General features: G+C 42.5%; 1 protein-coding gene across 3 annotated transcripts in view; it reads left to right on the top strand.

Moving 5' to 3' along the window:
- Positions 1 to 15,104, top strand: part of CDH20 (cadherin 20) — a 241,767-nt gene that overhangs the window by 217,103 nt on the left and 9,560 nt on the right. For all 3 annotated transcript variants that reach the window (XM_051851165.3, XM_051851166.3, XM_070050090.2), the window contains 3 exons: positions 3,156 to 3,292; positions 7,281 to 7,402; positions 13,602 to 13,719. In XM_051851165.3, coding sequence (XP_051707125.3) covers positions 3,156 to 3,292; positions 7,281 to 7,402; positions 13,602 to 13,719 — 377 coding nt within the window. The remainder of the gene's footprint in view (positions 1 to 3,155; positions 3,293 to 7,280; positions 7,403 to 13,601; positions 13,720 to 15,104) is intronic.

The raw sequence follows: 15,104 nt of genomic DNA, 5'->3' as shown, positions 1-15,104 counted from the left end.
GAGACCTGGATTGAATTCCAGGCGCCCAGCTTTAGCCACAACCAGGGGCCATTACAGGCATCTGGAGAGTGAATCAGTGGATAGCAGTTCCCCCTCTCTGTCTGTCCATCTCTTTCTCTGTTCCTCTACTTCTCAAATAATTAAAATGGTTTTTAAAAAGAAGAAATTATTTTTAGACCTGTTTGATGTATGTATAAAACAATGTGGTCCAAAAATAAACTGGAATTTATTTTGCTGAGTTGTTCTTAAAAAAGAAAATTATATCATTTGTGATGACATGAATGAATCAACTAAAGACATTATGTTAAGTGAAATAAGTCAGCACAGAAAGTCAAATATTGGGGGCCATTGCTGTGGCATAGCAGGTAAAGCCACCGCCTGCAGTACCACCATTCCATATGGACACTGGTTCAAGACCCAGCTGCTCCACTTCTGATCCAGCTCTCTGCTATGGCCTGAGAAGGCAGTGGAAGATGGCCCAAGTGCTTGGTCCCCTGCACCCGCATGGGAGACCCGGAGGAAGCTCCTGGCTTCTGGCTTCTGGCTTCAGATCAGGTCAGCTGTGGCCACTGCAGCCATTTGGGGAGTGAACCAGTGGATGGAAGATCTCTCTGTCTCTGTCTCTGCCTCTCTGTAACTACCTTTCAAATAAATAAATAAATCTTTAAAAAAAAGAAAGTCAAATATTTCCTGATCTCACTTATATGTGGAATCTAAAAAAGTCACACCCACAGAAGACAGTAGCATGGTGGCTCCAAGAGAATAGGGGAAGAGAAGGTATCCAGCCAGTAAGAAGAGGTTCTGGTCATCTGTTGTGCAGCATTGTGACTATGGAAGCTCCTGGCTCAGATCCAGCTGTTTTGGCAATTTAATTGGGGAGTGAAAGAGCAGATAGAAGATCTCTCTCTGTCTCTCCCTCTCTCTCTGTAATTCTGCCTTTCAAATAAATAAATATGTAAACAGTAACAATAATAATAATGTACTGTGTATTTCAAAACTACTAAAAGGATATATTTGTTTGAAAAGCAGACAGAAAAAAAGAGAGAGGTCTCCCACCTGCTGACCCACTCCCACGTGCCTGCAACAGCCGGGGCTGGGCCAGACCAAAGCCAGGAGCCAGGAACTCACTCCTGGCCTCCCACATGGGTGACAGGGACCTAACTCTAAGAGAGTAGATTTTGAATGTTCTCACAACAAAGAAATGATAAATATGTGAGATAATAGTGATAGATATGTAAATTAGCCTGATTTGATCATCCTATGGCATATGCACATGTTGAAACATCACATGTATCCCACAAACACATATAATTATCATTTATCAGTTAAAAATAAACATTATAATGGCTGGTCTTTACCAAGGACTACATGAAGTTCTCAAAGATGGGTCTCAATGATGCCTATAAATCACAATCCTTCAGGGACGGTTTTTTTTTTTAAATTTTTTTAAAGACTTACTTTTATTTATTTGAAAGGAAGAGTTACAGAGAGGCAGAGGCAGAGGCAGAAGCAGAGAGAGAGAGATCTTTCATCCACTTGTTCACTTCCCAGATGGCTGCAATGGCTGGAATTGAGCTGATCCGAAGCCAGGAGCCAGCAGCTTCTTCCAGGGTCTCCAACACGAGTGCAGGGCCCAAGGACTTGGGCCATCTTCTACTGCTTTCCCAGGACATAGCAGAGAGCTGGATGGGAAGTGGAGCAGCTGGGACTCAAACCAGAGCCAATATGGGATGCCAGCGCTGCAGGTGGCGGCTTTACCCCCTACACCACAGCGCCGGCCTCAGGGAGGGTTTTAAACATACAGATACCAGAGCCTCCCCCTATCTTTATTCATTTTCTCAAGATGAGGACCAAATAAGGTAACACAAAGTTATTGGATTGCCCAAATCAGATTCCACAGGAATTATAGCTCTTACCCAGGACCAAGTTCACAAATGACTCAAAGGAGACAGACAACAGCAAAACACATGTCAGGCACTCTGCTGGGAGAGGTCTGACACTGTCAAGGTCCAGTGCCTGTAAATACCCTTCTTTCCCTGCATGAAGACACACATTGGCCCAGACTGAACTCAAGAGGAAGAAGCAGTGAATGAAGTGTACTGCCTAAACAGAAAGCCATTTCTGTTATGGAACATCTGCTGTTCTACTCCATTAATTACATACCTTACCTGACATTTTCCAGCAGGCAGCAACCCATAAATTCATAAAAAGTAGGCTTATTTATAATAAGCAACCTAGACAGTCCTATTCCACCCTGCTAAAAGCATTCCAAACGTAAGGGCTCTTCTGCTATAAATACCACTATTGTGTTTGCCAGAAGGTGAGTCATTAGCAGGTTTACAAAGGGCCTGTGTAAAGCTTTCCTTTCCAACAGGGTGATACTAATGGTAAGGACTGGAGCCACTGAACTATATCTTTGTCCTTTTTCTAGTTTAAGATTAGCATTTGAGAAGTCATTTGAATAAAATTTATTAGAAACTTTATAGATATAGGTGTCAGTATTCAGGGTGTTCAAAAATCCACAGAGCAGTTTTAAGCTTTAAATAGCATAAACTGCTCTTCAAATAGTTTAAAACCACCCTGGGGTGGGCACTGTGGTACAAGGGGTTAAGCTGTCACTTGGGAGGCCCACATTCCATATCAGACTTCCGTGATTCAGGATATTCCATCCACAATCCAGCTTCCTGCTAACATGCCTGAGAAGGCAGCAGATGGTGGCTCAAGCACTTGAGTCCCTGCCACCCACTTGGGAAACTTGGATGTAGTTCCTGGCTTCTGGCTTTGGCCAAGCCCAGCCCCAGCTAAAGCCAAGAGGAAAGGTATCTCTCTCTCAATCTCTCTCCCTCTCCCCTCCCTGTCACTCTGCCTTTCAAATAAATAAACCTTTATAAAAAAAAAAAAAAAAAAGAGCCCTAAGACTCTTGGCATCTCCTTATTACATTTTCCGAGTGAGAACAATGAAGCAGTAATAGTTTTTGTTTGGGCTATTTTGAGGGGTGTAGGGGCCCTTATTTTCTAACACGATAATACTGCAAATGCAGTCCAGAACTGGTGGAGCTAGGTATTGCTCACTCAGTATGTGTTCAGTTCTCTCAGCAACATGCTGTTGTAAGTCTATCAAATGCAACTGATGTACACAATTCATATCTTTATAGATACTCCATTGACAGAAGCAGTGACCCTGGAAGATTTTTCTATGTCGACATTACAACAGGTGCCCTCATGACTGCAAGACCCCTAGACCGGGAAGAATTTTCTTGGCACAATATCACTGTTCTTGCTATGGAAATGAGTAAGTAACACAATCAATTGGTCTCCATATAGCAACAAAATGTATTATAGAAAGTGGAAGCTTCTAGAACTTGTAACGAAAATCATCTTCTTTAAGGGAAGAAATAGAAATCATGGTTTTTCTGAGTAAGTGCATATTCAATTCAAATACTTCTGGGCTTCTTCTGTATATTTAGTTCTATGCTAGCTATAAAAGCAAATAACACATGCAAAAGCAGTAAAGATATAGTATTCTAACCCCAAAGCAGCTATGATAAATCTGAGAGGGTTTCAAACATTAGTAATATTGGGAATGAAAAATAATGTAAAATAATATTACACCGGCGCCGCGGCTCACTAGGCTGATCCTCCGCCTTGCGGCGCTGGCACACCGGGTTCTAGTCCCGGTCGGGGGGCCAGATTCTGTCCCGGTTGCCCCTCTTCCAAGCCAGCTCTCTGCTGTGGCAGTGGAGGATGGTCCAAGTACTTGGGCCCTGCACCCCATGGGAGACCAGGATAAGTACCTGGCTCCTGCCATCGGATCAGCGCAGTGCGCCGGCGGCAGCGCGCCGGCCGCGGCAGCCACTGGAGGGTGAACCAACGGCAAAGGAAAACCTTTCTCTCTGTCTGTCTCTCTCACTGTCCACTCTGCCTGTCAAAAAATAATAATAATAATAATATTACTATTGGATGAAAGGAACCATTGATATCACTGGTATTACACATGCATATCCATGTCTGCAAGAATCTGAGGCATCTTAGAATAAAAGGCATATATAACATAATAAACTTATAAATGCAATTAAAAATAAAAATAGATTAATATAAATTTTAAAATTATACAACACTTCCAAAAGTTTGTGGAAAATGGGTTAAAAGAGAATTTTATTTTGGTTCAAAAAATTTTGAAGTCCAAGACATGAGGAGTCCAGAAAGTCTATGGATATTAAAAAATTATGTATGAAACTCAATTTTTTGCCCCAAAATAAACATCTTTTAATTCATTTTTTCTACAAACTTGAAAATTTTTAAATTTATTTATTTAGTTTAAAGGCAGTGATATAGACAGAATGAGACATACCTACTGAGATTTTCCATGTGCCAGTGACTCCCCAAATGTCAGCAACACCCCAGCCAAAACTGGAAGCAAGGAAATCCATCTAGGTCTCCCACACAGGTGGTACTTGAGCCATCACCTACTGCCTCTCATGGAATATACTAACAAGGGAGCTAGAATTGGAAGCAGAGCCAAGACTCAAATCTAGGCACTCTGATCCATGATGTGGGCATCCAAAGCTGTGCCTGAACCACTGCATCAAACCTCTGCCACTCCACAAACTTTTTGAAGTACTTTTGTATACAACTAGCTTCCATTTTTTTCCCATAATGCCTAGTGATGGTAAAAAGTTTCACAGAAATGGAAGTCTCCAACCAATCAGCTGTATAACCAGACACAGCCGCTGGAGAGCAATTTGGCAATACGTATTAATAATCTCTAAAATATTCATATTTTTTTCTCAGGAATTCTATGGCTAGTAATTATCTTAAGGAAATAATTATAGGTATTACCAATGATTATTACAACAAAATGTCTACTGCAATGTTATTTTCAAATGAGGGGAGAATGGGAATTATTTAAATGTATAATATTATGAGATTGACTAAATACATCATAGCAAAACAATGGAAAATAAATTTTTAATTACGTTGCCACTTTGTCCTAACCAAAACCCAGGAGAGCATGGTCCTTTTTTTATAAAGAAAGGAAGGAAAAAACGAATCAGAAGAACAATACATTCTGAGATTTAGTTACTTACTAAGAATATTTTCTGTGTCTTAATTTCTATTTTGTCACCTTGGAGAAAAAGATAGGAGGGTCACTACTGGAGCTGTGAAGTTGATTCTACTGGAGCTGTGAAGTTGATTCTGTGTAGCAATACTGCAAGCAGAAGATCCACACCAAAAAGACAGATTTCTCCATTATTGACTATAGGAAAGTTCTCCAGCCTGAGACAGGGATTTGGGATGTACTTGATCTTTTTTTTTTCTTTTTAACTTTTATTTAATGAATATAAATTTCCAAAGTACAGCTTATGGATTACAATGGCTTCCCCTCCATAACATCCCTCCAACCCGCAACCCTCCCCTTTCCCACTCCCTCTCCCCTTCCATTCACATCAAGATTCATTTTCAATTCTCTTTATATACAGAAGATCAGGTTAGCATACATTAAGTAAAGATTTCAACAGTTTGCTCCCACACAGAAACATAAAGTGAAAAATACTGTTTGAGTACTAGTTTTAGCATTAAATCACAATGTACAGCACACTAAGGACAGAGATCCTACATGAGGAGTAAGTGCACAGTGACTCCTGTTGTTGACTTAACAATTTGACACTCTTGTTTATGGCATCAGTAATCATCCTAGGCTCTTGTCATGAGCTGCCAAGGCTATGGAAGCCCCCTGAGTTCACCGACTCTGATCATTTTTAGACAAGGCCATGGTCAAAGTGGAAGTTCTCTCCTCCCTTCAGAGAAAGGTACCTCCTTCTTTGATGACCCGTTCTTTCCACTGGGATCTCACTCGTGGAGATCTTTCATTTAGGTTTTTTTTTCCCCCCCAGAGTGTCTTGGCTTTCCATGCCTGAAATACTCTCACGGGCTTTTCAGCCAGATCCAAATGCCTTATGGGCTGATTCTGAGGCCAGAGTGCTGTTTAGGACATCTGCCATTCTATGGGTCTGCTGTGTATCTCACTTCCCATGTTGGATCGTTCTCTCTCTTTTTTATTCTATCAGCTAGTATTTGCAGACACTATTCTTGTTTATATGATCCTTTTGGTTCTTAGTCCTATCATTATGATCAATTGTGAACAGAAATTGATCACTGGGACTAGTGAGATGGCATTGGTACATGCCACTTTGATGGGATTGAATTGGAATCCCCTGGTATGTTTCTAACTCTACCGTTTGAGGTAAGTCAGCTTGAGCATGTCCCGAATTGCACATCTCTTCCCTCTCTTATCCCCACTCTTATATTTAACAGCGATCGCTTTTCAGTTAAGTTTCAGCACTTAAGAATAATTGTGTATTGATTGGGATGTACTTGATCTTTCAGTATCCCCTCAGCCTCACATCAAAAATAAATGTGCAGGAACTGTGGCATGGTAGGTTAAGCTGCCGCCTATAAAGCTGGCATCCCACAGAGGCACCAGTTTGAGTCTCTGGCTCTCCACGTCTGACCCAGCTCCCTGCTGAAGTGCCTGGGAAAACAGCAGAAGATGGCCCAAGTGCGTGGGCATCTGCTACCCAGGCTCCCGGCTTTGGACTGACTGGCCCCAGTGTCCATTCAGGGAGTGAATCAGCATATGGAAGCATTTCTCTCTCTCTCTCTCTCTCTCTCTCTCTCTCTCTCTCTCTCCTCTCTCCTCTCTCCTCTCTCCTCCCTCCCTCCGTAACTCTGCCTTTCAAAATATTTTTTTTAAAACATAGGAAGGAAGGAAGGAAGTGTGTGTGTGTGTGTGTGTGTGTGTGTGTGTTATCTGTATTCCAGTGAATAACTTGAAATCTTGTTGAAATACAATTCAAAGATCTGATTATTTCACAGCAAGAAAGCCAAGCAGTGCCACATAGTGTGCATCCAATTAGAAATGGGCTCTTTTAAAGTCCGGAATACAGATGGACCTGCCTTTAATTCCAAATCCCGAAGCATGAGCAAAGTGGGATTCTCTCTAAGCTTCTGCTGGTGACACCTGCTCCCTCTCCAGTCTCACCCTTCCCCTCACACCCTGGATAGCAAACACTCATGTATGCCTCATTCTGTCTGAGCCTCTTCAGTCTTGCCACACTCTAAATAGGAACACGTGCATACATGCTTGTGTTATCATTTCCATGTGCTTTATCGATTTCTTTAAAAGCCAGAATAGCCAGGTGAATACCCATGTCCAGCAAGGAGCTGTTTTTCTGCACTTACAGAACTCTTATCTTTGGTTTTCCTCGTGTTCTCTATAGACAATCCCTCCCAGGTGGGAAGTGTTTCCGTCACTATCAAAGTCCTAGATGTGAACGACAATGCTCCAGAGTTCCCCCGATTCCACGACGCTGTCGTCTGCGAGAATGCCAAGGCAGGGCAGGTAAGGGGCCTGGGCACGCACCTTAGCTAATCCCCAACACGTGGGACTATTAGCGATAACCAAATTCACCATCAAAGACATTTCGACTCCAGAAACAGTTTACAAGACAGATTCCTCAACTTTTGTATATCAGGTTTCAAGAGTTTAAACTATTCAGAGTCTACGTTGCATTTTATATCTAAACTGTGCTCTCATGGTGGCTTGATTCACAGCCTATATAAGGGATCCACTCACCTTGAAACTGTTCTTTTTTTTTAATATGCATTCATTTATTTGAAAGGCAAAGTTACAGAGAGGGAGAGGCAGAGAGAGAGAGAGAGAAAGAGAGAGAGAGAGAGAGAGAATCTTCCATCTGCTGGTTCACTCCCCACATGGCCACCAACAGCCAGGGCTGGGCCAGGCTGAAGCAAGCAGCCAGGAGCGTATTCTGGGTGCTTCTGCAGGGGCCCAAGCACTTGAGCCATGTTACTTTCTTTTCCCAGGAGCACTAGCAGGGAGGTGGATTGGAGGTGGAGCAGCCAGGACCCAAACCAGTGCCCATATGGGATGCCAGGGCTGCAGGCAGTGGCTTTAGCTGCTTTGCCACAGCACTGGCCCAAACAGTTTTTGCCAACTATAAAAACATGCTCTGGGTCCACAGGTGAGGGACCATGCAGATGAGGAGGAGGAGGAAACCTTCCCTTTCTCTGAGAGCAGAACCAATCCCTGAACATATTTTGCAGTAAGAAAACTGTCTTTTTTACATCTTCCCACCTCTCTTTCTTAACTCTTGACAACAAGTACCTGGTTTTGGACCTGCCTACCCTATTCTAGGAATGCTTGCTTTGCCTAGAGTTTCCTGCCCTCTGTCTTCCCTCAACTAAAATACCCATTTTCTTAGCTCTGCTTCTGGCAGATAGTTTTGAGAGGGATGTGATCTGAAGAAACAAAGTTCAACTTCTTTGAAGTATCTAGTTCCATAATCTTCAGAAATTCCCTTGAATATTTTTTAAAGGATACTTTCCAACCTAATTGAATATTCAGTTGATCAAATTCCAAGTGATATAAATGAGAAACATCTGAAACTCGATTTGGAGTGACTGTGCATTAAGGCATGTGTTACCATCACCCCTCACAACCTGTTCCCCATCTCCCCTATTTTGCCCCTGCTTTTCTAAGACTTTTCTCCTCTACCTATGAGCCAACAGAGTCCCTAAGAGTTCTAACTTCTTCCTCTCCACTACACCTTTGTGCTCCCGTGGGTTCTGGTGATGGGGCAAATGGGCTGGGATCATCATAAAAGGAACCTTAGGAGTTTAGGACGTGCATATCTATAAGGCAAGCACTCCTGCCTCTGTCATTCAGGCCTCCAACTGGAAGGCAGCCTTGCTGCTGCTTCTCTCACTGGCCTAGAACACAGAGAGAATATGTCTGTATAACCAAAGCTGACATGAGCTCCCTGAATCCCTCGTTGGTGTGTCAGATTCGAACACCAGCTCCTCCATTTCTGCTCCAGCTTCCACTAATGTCCACCCTAGGACGCAACAGGTGATGGCTCAAGGACCTGGGTTCCTGCCACCCATGTGTGAGACCCATACAGAGTTCTAAGCTCCTGACTTCAAGCCCAGGCCATCCTGGCTGTCGTGCACATTTAAGGAATGAACCAGCAGATGGAAGATCACTCTCTGTCGCTCTCTCTCCCTGCTTTTCAAATAAAAAAAAAAATAAATATTTTTAAACGAACAAAAAATGATTCCCACCCCTTCAAGGGAAAAGATGTCCTACAGTAATTCTGATTGTAACTGATCTTATGCATGAGTGATTCTTTGGTGCAATGGTCTATAGCCCTTCTAGAAGTCTTCTTTTGAACAAGTCTAGAATCATTCTACTTCCAAATCTACTGAATTTCTAGCCTAGAAAGACGTAAAACATTGTGCAGCTAATAAAAATTACCATGAAGGCCGTATAGCACAAGAAATGGTTCCTGTTATTATGGGCAAAGAAAGAAGGGTATGGACTACATGTTTAAACATGAACAAAGACTGGGAGGGAAGTTTCAAACGTGGCAGTTACTGAGCTGAGATAGCTGAACTTTGAGTTGAGAAGCTTTGGGTCTTTTTTTTTTTTTTTTTAAGATTTATTTATTTGAGAGGTAGAGTTACAGACAGTGAGAGGGAGAGACATGTTTCTTCCCGGTCTCCCATGTGGGTGCAGGGGCCCAAGGACTTGGGCCATCTTCTACTGCTTTCCCAGGCCATGTCAGAGAGCCGGAGAGGAACAGCCAGGACTAGAACCAGCGCCCATATGGGATGCTGGCGCCACAGGCAGAGGATTAACCTACCGCACCACGGCGCCGGCCCCTGGGTCTTTCTTTAATAACATTTTGCTAAGTATTATAATATGATAGTTTATATACACTAATGCATTTTGTTTTGTTACAAAATAAAATGACAAATATAAATATCTGATAATACAACAAAGGAGATTAATTTTGATCTATAATATAAACAGGAAGATAAATGCACAGTAAATTAAACCCCTCGCTTTCTTAAAAGGCCTCAGAGGAATTGCACTCCTACAAATTGACAGCATTTTAACTGCCTTGCCTGCTTTCGGAGTCAAACACACACATCCGTCATTTCCAAGTATGGTTTTTAACAGGCTTTATATGATGCTTTCAAGTGCAGCTTATCTGTGATTTCGCATTCATGGCATGAGCTACAAGTCTGTCATATTAGTCAGCTTTAGCCCAAGATACCGCAAATCCTATCCTTTGATTTAGGTTCTAGGAAATGTTGTGAAGATTTTCAAAAGCCCAGCTCAGGGGGTATGTCTGGTTTATAAAGAATCAGGCTTCCTTGTGTTAACCTGTGGGACGTTACATCAGTTTCTTGTCTGCCACATCTGGATGTGTGCTCTACCCTTAACCAAGAAGGAAGCCTGGGAGAGGGCAGACAACCTTCCACTGAGGACAGAATGAAGCATACTAAGCAGGACACTGCATGACAAGTGGGGCTATCTGGAAATGAGAGCAGGGGGCAAGCATGGTATTCCCACCCAGACCCCAACAGCAGCATCCACTCATGCCTTCAAGCCCACAACCAACCACCCCTCTACTCCCAGCCCCATAGCATTGACACAAACAAAATTCACAGGTCACATGTTCTGGAATTACTTTCCCAACCATGTTTGCCAAGTTACACATAATCACCCATTTATAAAATTCCTTGAGAACTATCTTACCTCTATATAGGTTGCACTACAGGCAAAATGCAAAGAGCAGGATTTATACGTAGGCAGGGAGGGGGCAGGCAGGCGACCCTGGGCAGTTTAACTGGGAGCAAGTTTATGTCCACTACCTGCAGGAATTCTTGCAATTTCATTTCCACTACTTGTAGATTCAACATTCAGTTTCTCCAGGATGAATATGCCAAAATGGAGTTCTGTAGAAGGGTTTTTTTTTTCCTTAAGATTTATTTATTAATTTCAAAGGCAGAGTTATAGAGAGAGAGAGAGGGAAAGACAGTGAGAGATATCTTCATCCACCAGTTCACTCCCCAAATGGCCACAACAGCCAGGGCTAGGCTAGGCCAAAATCAGGAGCCAAGAGCTTATTCCGGGTCTCCGAAGTGGGTGGCAGGGGCCTAGGAACTTGGGCCATCTTCTGCTGCTTTCCCCAGTGCATTAGCAGGGAGCTGGATCGTAAGTGGAACAGCCAGGACAGGAACCAGCGCCCAAATGGGACGCTGGCACTGCAGGCCACAGCTTAACCTGCTGAGCCACAGCACTGCCCACAAGAGGTTTAATAAGGAGGTTCCTTGGGGCCTGTAGAAGGGAAGAAAAAGGAACAGAACTAGGCAAAAGAAATCTAGCAGCAACACAAACCCACTAATAGTCTCAGATGACTTCACAGAGCATTCTAGAACTAAAGTTTTCCCGAGTTGAGATGACATAGCCAGGACTTTATACTATCATATCGATCAGTCATTACACATAAGTTGTCTTGGAAGGACTTAGTAACCACGGGTAAGGTGGCTACCCACAACTGGGGCAATCCCTGAAGAGACTAGTGGGTGAAGGCCCAGGGCAACAAGTCCATCACTGAAGGGGATCTGAGCAACAGAGTCCAGAAGGCCCCTTGCTGGGAGCTCTCCCCTCTGTTACTCAGCCTTCAGAACATTGTGAGGGTAGCACTACCTCCCTTAACCTGCAGATGAAGACATACAGACTAAGAAAGCCAGCTTGGGGCTCCCAGATGACCTTTGATGTCCTGGTTCCCAGCCTAGCAGAGTCACAGCATTGAACAGCACAAGTGGCAAATCTATAGGACCAGGATCAAGAGGGTTGGAGGCAGTCTGAGCCATTGGTGCAGAGAAGCAAACACAGGAAATACCCCTTCACCACCTTTTCTGTATCCCCCAACCTGCGCACTGATGTTCAGGTTGTCTTTCACACACAACCTGTTTTTTAAATAGCTTTTGCATCATGGTCTTCCCAGCCTTCATGCCAACTTAGTCCTTTAAAGAACACTGTGAAGAAGTCAACCCTTAGCCAAAGAGCACAAGAGGAAACTACGTCACCTCATAGGCTTCCTACTCCTGGCTTCGACTCTGACTGTGGGCTGTGCTCTACACCCCACCCTGAGGATGCTTGCATGCTACACCTTTTCTAGGTCCCCTTAATGCCATCAAAAACTGACTGCCCCTTGACCCAGTCCCCACACCTGACTTCCATTAACCTGACATAGCCATTGCTGATGTGTCTTCTTAGATAGTAATCATTCTTAAATAGGTGCTTCTCAAGGGAAGAATTTTTTTTTAACTTTTATTTAACAAATATAAATTTCTAAAGTACAGCTTTTAGATTACAGTGGCTTCCCCCCACCCCAATAACTTCCCTCCCACCTGCAACCCTCCCATCTCCCGCTCCCTCTCCCATTCCATTCACATCAAGATTCATTTTCAATTATCTTTATATACAGAAGATCAATTAGTATATATTAAGTAAAGATTTCAACAGTTTGCACCCACACAGAAACAAAGTGTAAAGTACTGTTTGAATACTAGTTATAGCATTAATTCACATTGTACAACACATTAAGGACAGAGATCCTACATGAGCAGTAAGTGCACAGTGACTCCCTGTTGTTGACTTAACAAATTGACACTCTTGTTTATGGCATCAGAAATCACCCTAGGCTCTTGTCATGAGCTGCCAAGGCTATGGAAGCCTTTTGAGTTCACCAACTCCGATCTTATTCAGACAAGGTCATAGTCAGAGTGGAAGTTCTTTCCTCCCTTCAGAGAAAGGTACCTCCTTCTTTGATGGCCCTCTTCTTTCTACTTGATCTCACTAGCAGAGATCTTTCATTTAGGTGGGTTTTGTTTTGTTTTGTTTTGGTTTGTTTTTTTGCCAGAGTGTCTTGGCTTTCCATGCCTAAAATACTCTCATGGGCTCTTCAGCAAGATCCAAATGCCTTAAGGGCTGATTCTGAGGCCAGAGTGCTGTTTAGGACATCTGCCATTCTATGAGTCTGCTGTGTATCCCACTTCCCATGTTGGATCGTTCTCTCCTTTTTAATTCTATCAGTTAGTATTAGCAGACACTAGTCTTGTTTATGTGATCCCTTTGACTCTTAGACCTATCATTATGATTAATTGTGAACTGAAATTGATCACTTGGACTAGTGAGATGGCATTGGTATGTGCTACCTTGATGGAGTTGAATTGGAATCCCCTGGCACGTTTCTAACTCTACCATTTGGGGCAAGACAGATTGAGCATGTCCCAAATTGTACATCTCCTCCAAGGAAAGAAATTTACCCTGAAATATTTGCCCAATGATGAGGTTAGGAAGATGGGAGAAGATGGGATGGAAGTAGGAAAATTAGGGACAAGCTGGACCATGTAGAACCACAGAGTCCTTTAATTCAGTCTCATATTTATATTGCCTGAACATGGCTGGCAGCAGGGTAGAAATACAAGTTATACTGGTATCTAAAATCTGAGATATTTAGGTAATATCTGTCCTATGGCCATAACATGCTCAGACCTGACAATAAAACCAAATTAAATCCTGAGTTGTGGGATGGCATGGAGAAGTTCCAGGTAAGTTTCACGATGACATTCTCTTTAGGTAAAACCTCCTGTCATGAGATTTCCCTGGGTTCTGATGCTTTGTCGCGTACTGCAGCTCACCGGATTTCATGTCCCTTTCTCAGTTAATCCAGACAGTGAGTGCAGTGGACCAAGATGACCCGCATAATGGTCAGCATTTCTACTACAGCTTGGCTCCTGAGGCTGCCAACAACCCCAACTTCACTGTAAGGGATAACCAAGGTAATCAGCTGGATAACTGGCTATCCTTACTTTTCTATAGCTTGGGCTGGATATTTTTGGTTACTGTACCATGCAAACAGTGTCAAAGTTCTCCTGCTCTTCAATCGCAAGAAAGACAATGCTAATTCCTAGTTTTGTTTCAGGATATCAAAGACAAACAGTGCCCTCTGCTGACTGTAAAACTTTTCATTCAGTCAGTTGACAAATGATGATTGATGCTTGTCCTGTGCCAGACCCTCTTCCCAGGCACAGAAGCAAAACTTCTGCCTTCATTTCCATAGCAGCCGTGTTTATATGTTCTGAAATAATGGGAAGAATCTGCAAGAAATGACTGAAATGACCTAGATAAATAGAAAAACCTGAAGGAACATTTCTAAATGAGGATCAAAAGGAAAAACAGTGGAAAGCTCACAGAACAGAAGGGAGACAACGACTAAGTACTAGAGACAGCAAAGGGTAAATCTATAACAAACAACAGCTTCAGCACAGTAACTACTGTACTATTTAAGAATAATTTAGATAGACGCTCAGGTGGGGTGCCTACTGAAGAAAGTGCTCCCCACTACAGCTTTGCCAGAATGGCATTCTAGACCTTACTTTTCCATCAAGCGTTCGAATCAGTTAAGGGTTTATAGCCCGGCACACACTCTTCACTGGGCACAGACTTTAAAAGGAGGGACTTTTGTTCTCTAGCCAGATGAAGTGCTTCTAAGAAAGGTCAGTGCAATTAAAAATATTTTAAATCTATTCAATGAACCTCTTCTGTTGTTAACTCTGTGACCAACTAGACATCTGGTCTTGGGAAGGTTATCACTTCTCTGGGCTACAATAGCCTCATTTTTTACTCCAATTCCAAAATATTGTCACTTTGTAACAATCTAAGTAAAGGATAACGAAAATCATGATTAGGCTTGGCTGGTCTTAGTCTTAGGCATCAGCTAATTTAATTTGAGGGTATTAACTCAATGCATGGGATATTCTTTTGCTATAAATTAAGAGTGTCAAACCTGTTTTCTTCTTAATGAACAGCATTCTTATAAAATGTCCTTTCAACCTTCTACATGTTATCATAAAAATCCCTATGTTCATTCTGGAAAAAGGGCAACATGAACTATAATAATATGAATTATTATAAATATCTTGAGATTTCTATAGGGCCAAAATTTTTAAGTTGCTATCTTCTTCATAGGGATACTCTTCCCACAAAAAGTGGTTTCAGTCTTATCAGGATTGGTTTTACAAAGGACACGCTATGGTGGGGAAGGAGAACTACACATTATATTTTGTTTCTTCACATTTTCAGCAGAGTGTCACTCTATTCCTGCGCCCTGGCATTTGTTAGAATCAATACAGAAACAGTATGCAGTGAAATGCTGCAAATTTCT

The sequence above is a fragment of the Oryctolagus cuniculus genome, chromosome 10 (assembly GCF_051225735.1).
Source record: "Oryctolagus cuniculus isolate XC-2025 breed Fujian yellow rabbit chromosome 10, ASM5122573v1, whole genome shotgun sequence".
NCBI lineage: Eukaryota > Metazoa > Chordata > Mammalia > Lagomorpha > Leporidae > Oryctolagus > Oryctolagus cuniculus.
The sequence above is the reverse complement of the archived record's forward strand: the minus strand, read 5'-3'. Positions and strand labels throughout refer to the sequence as shown.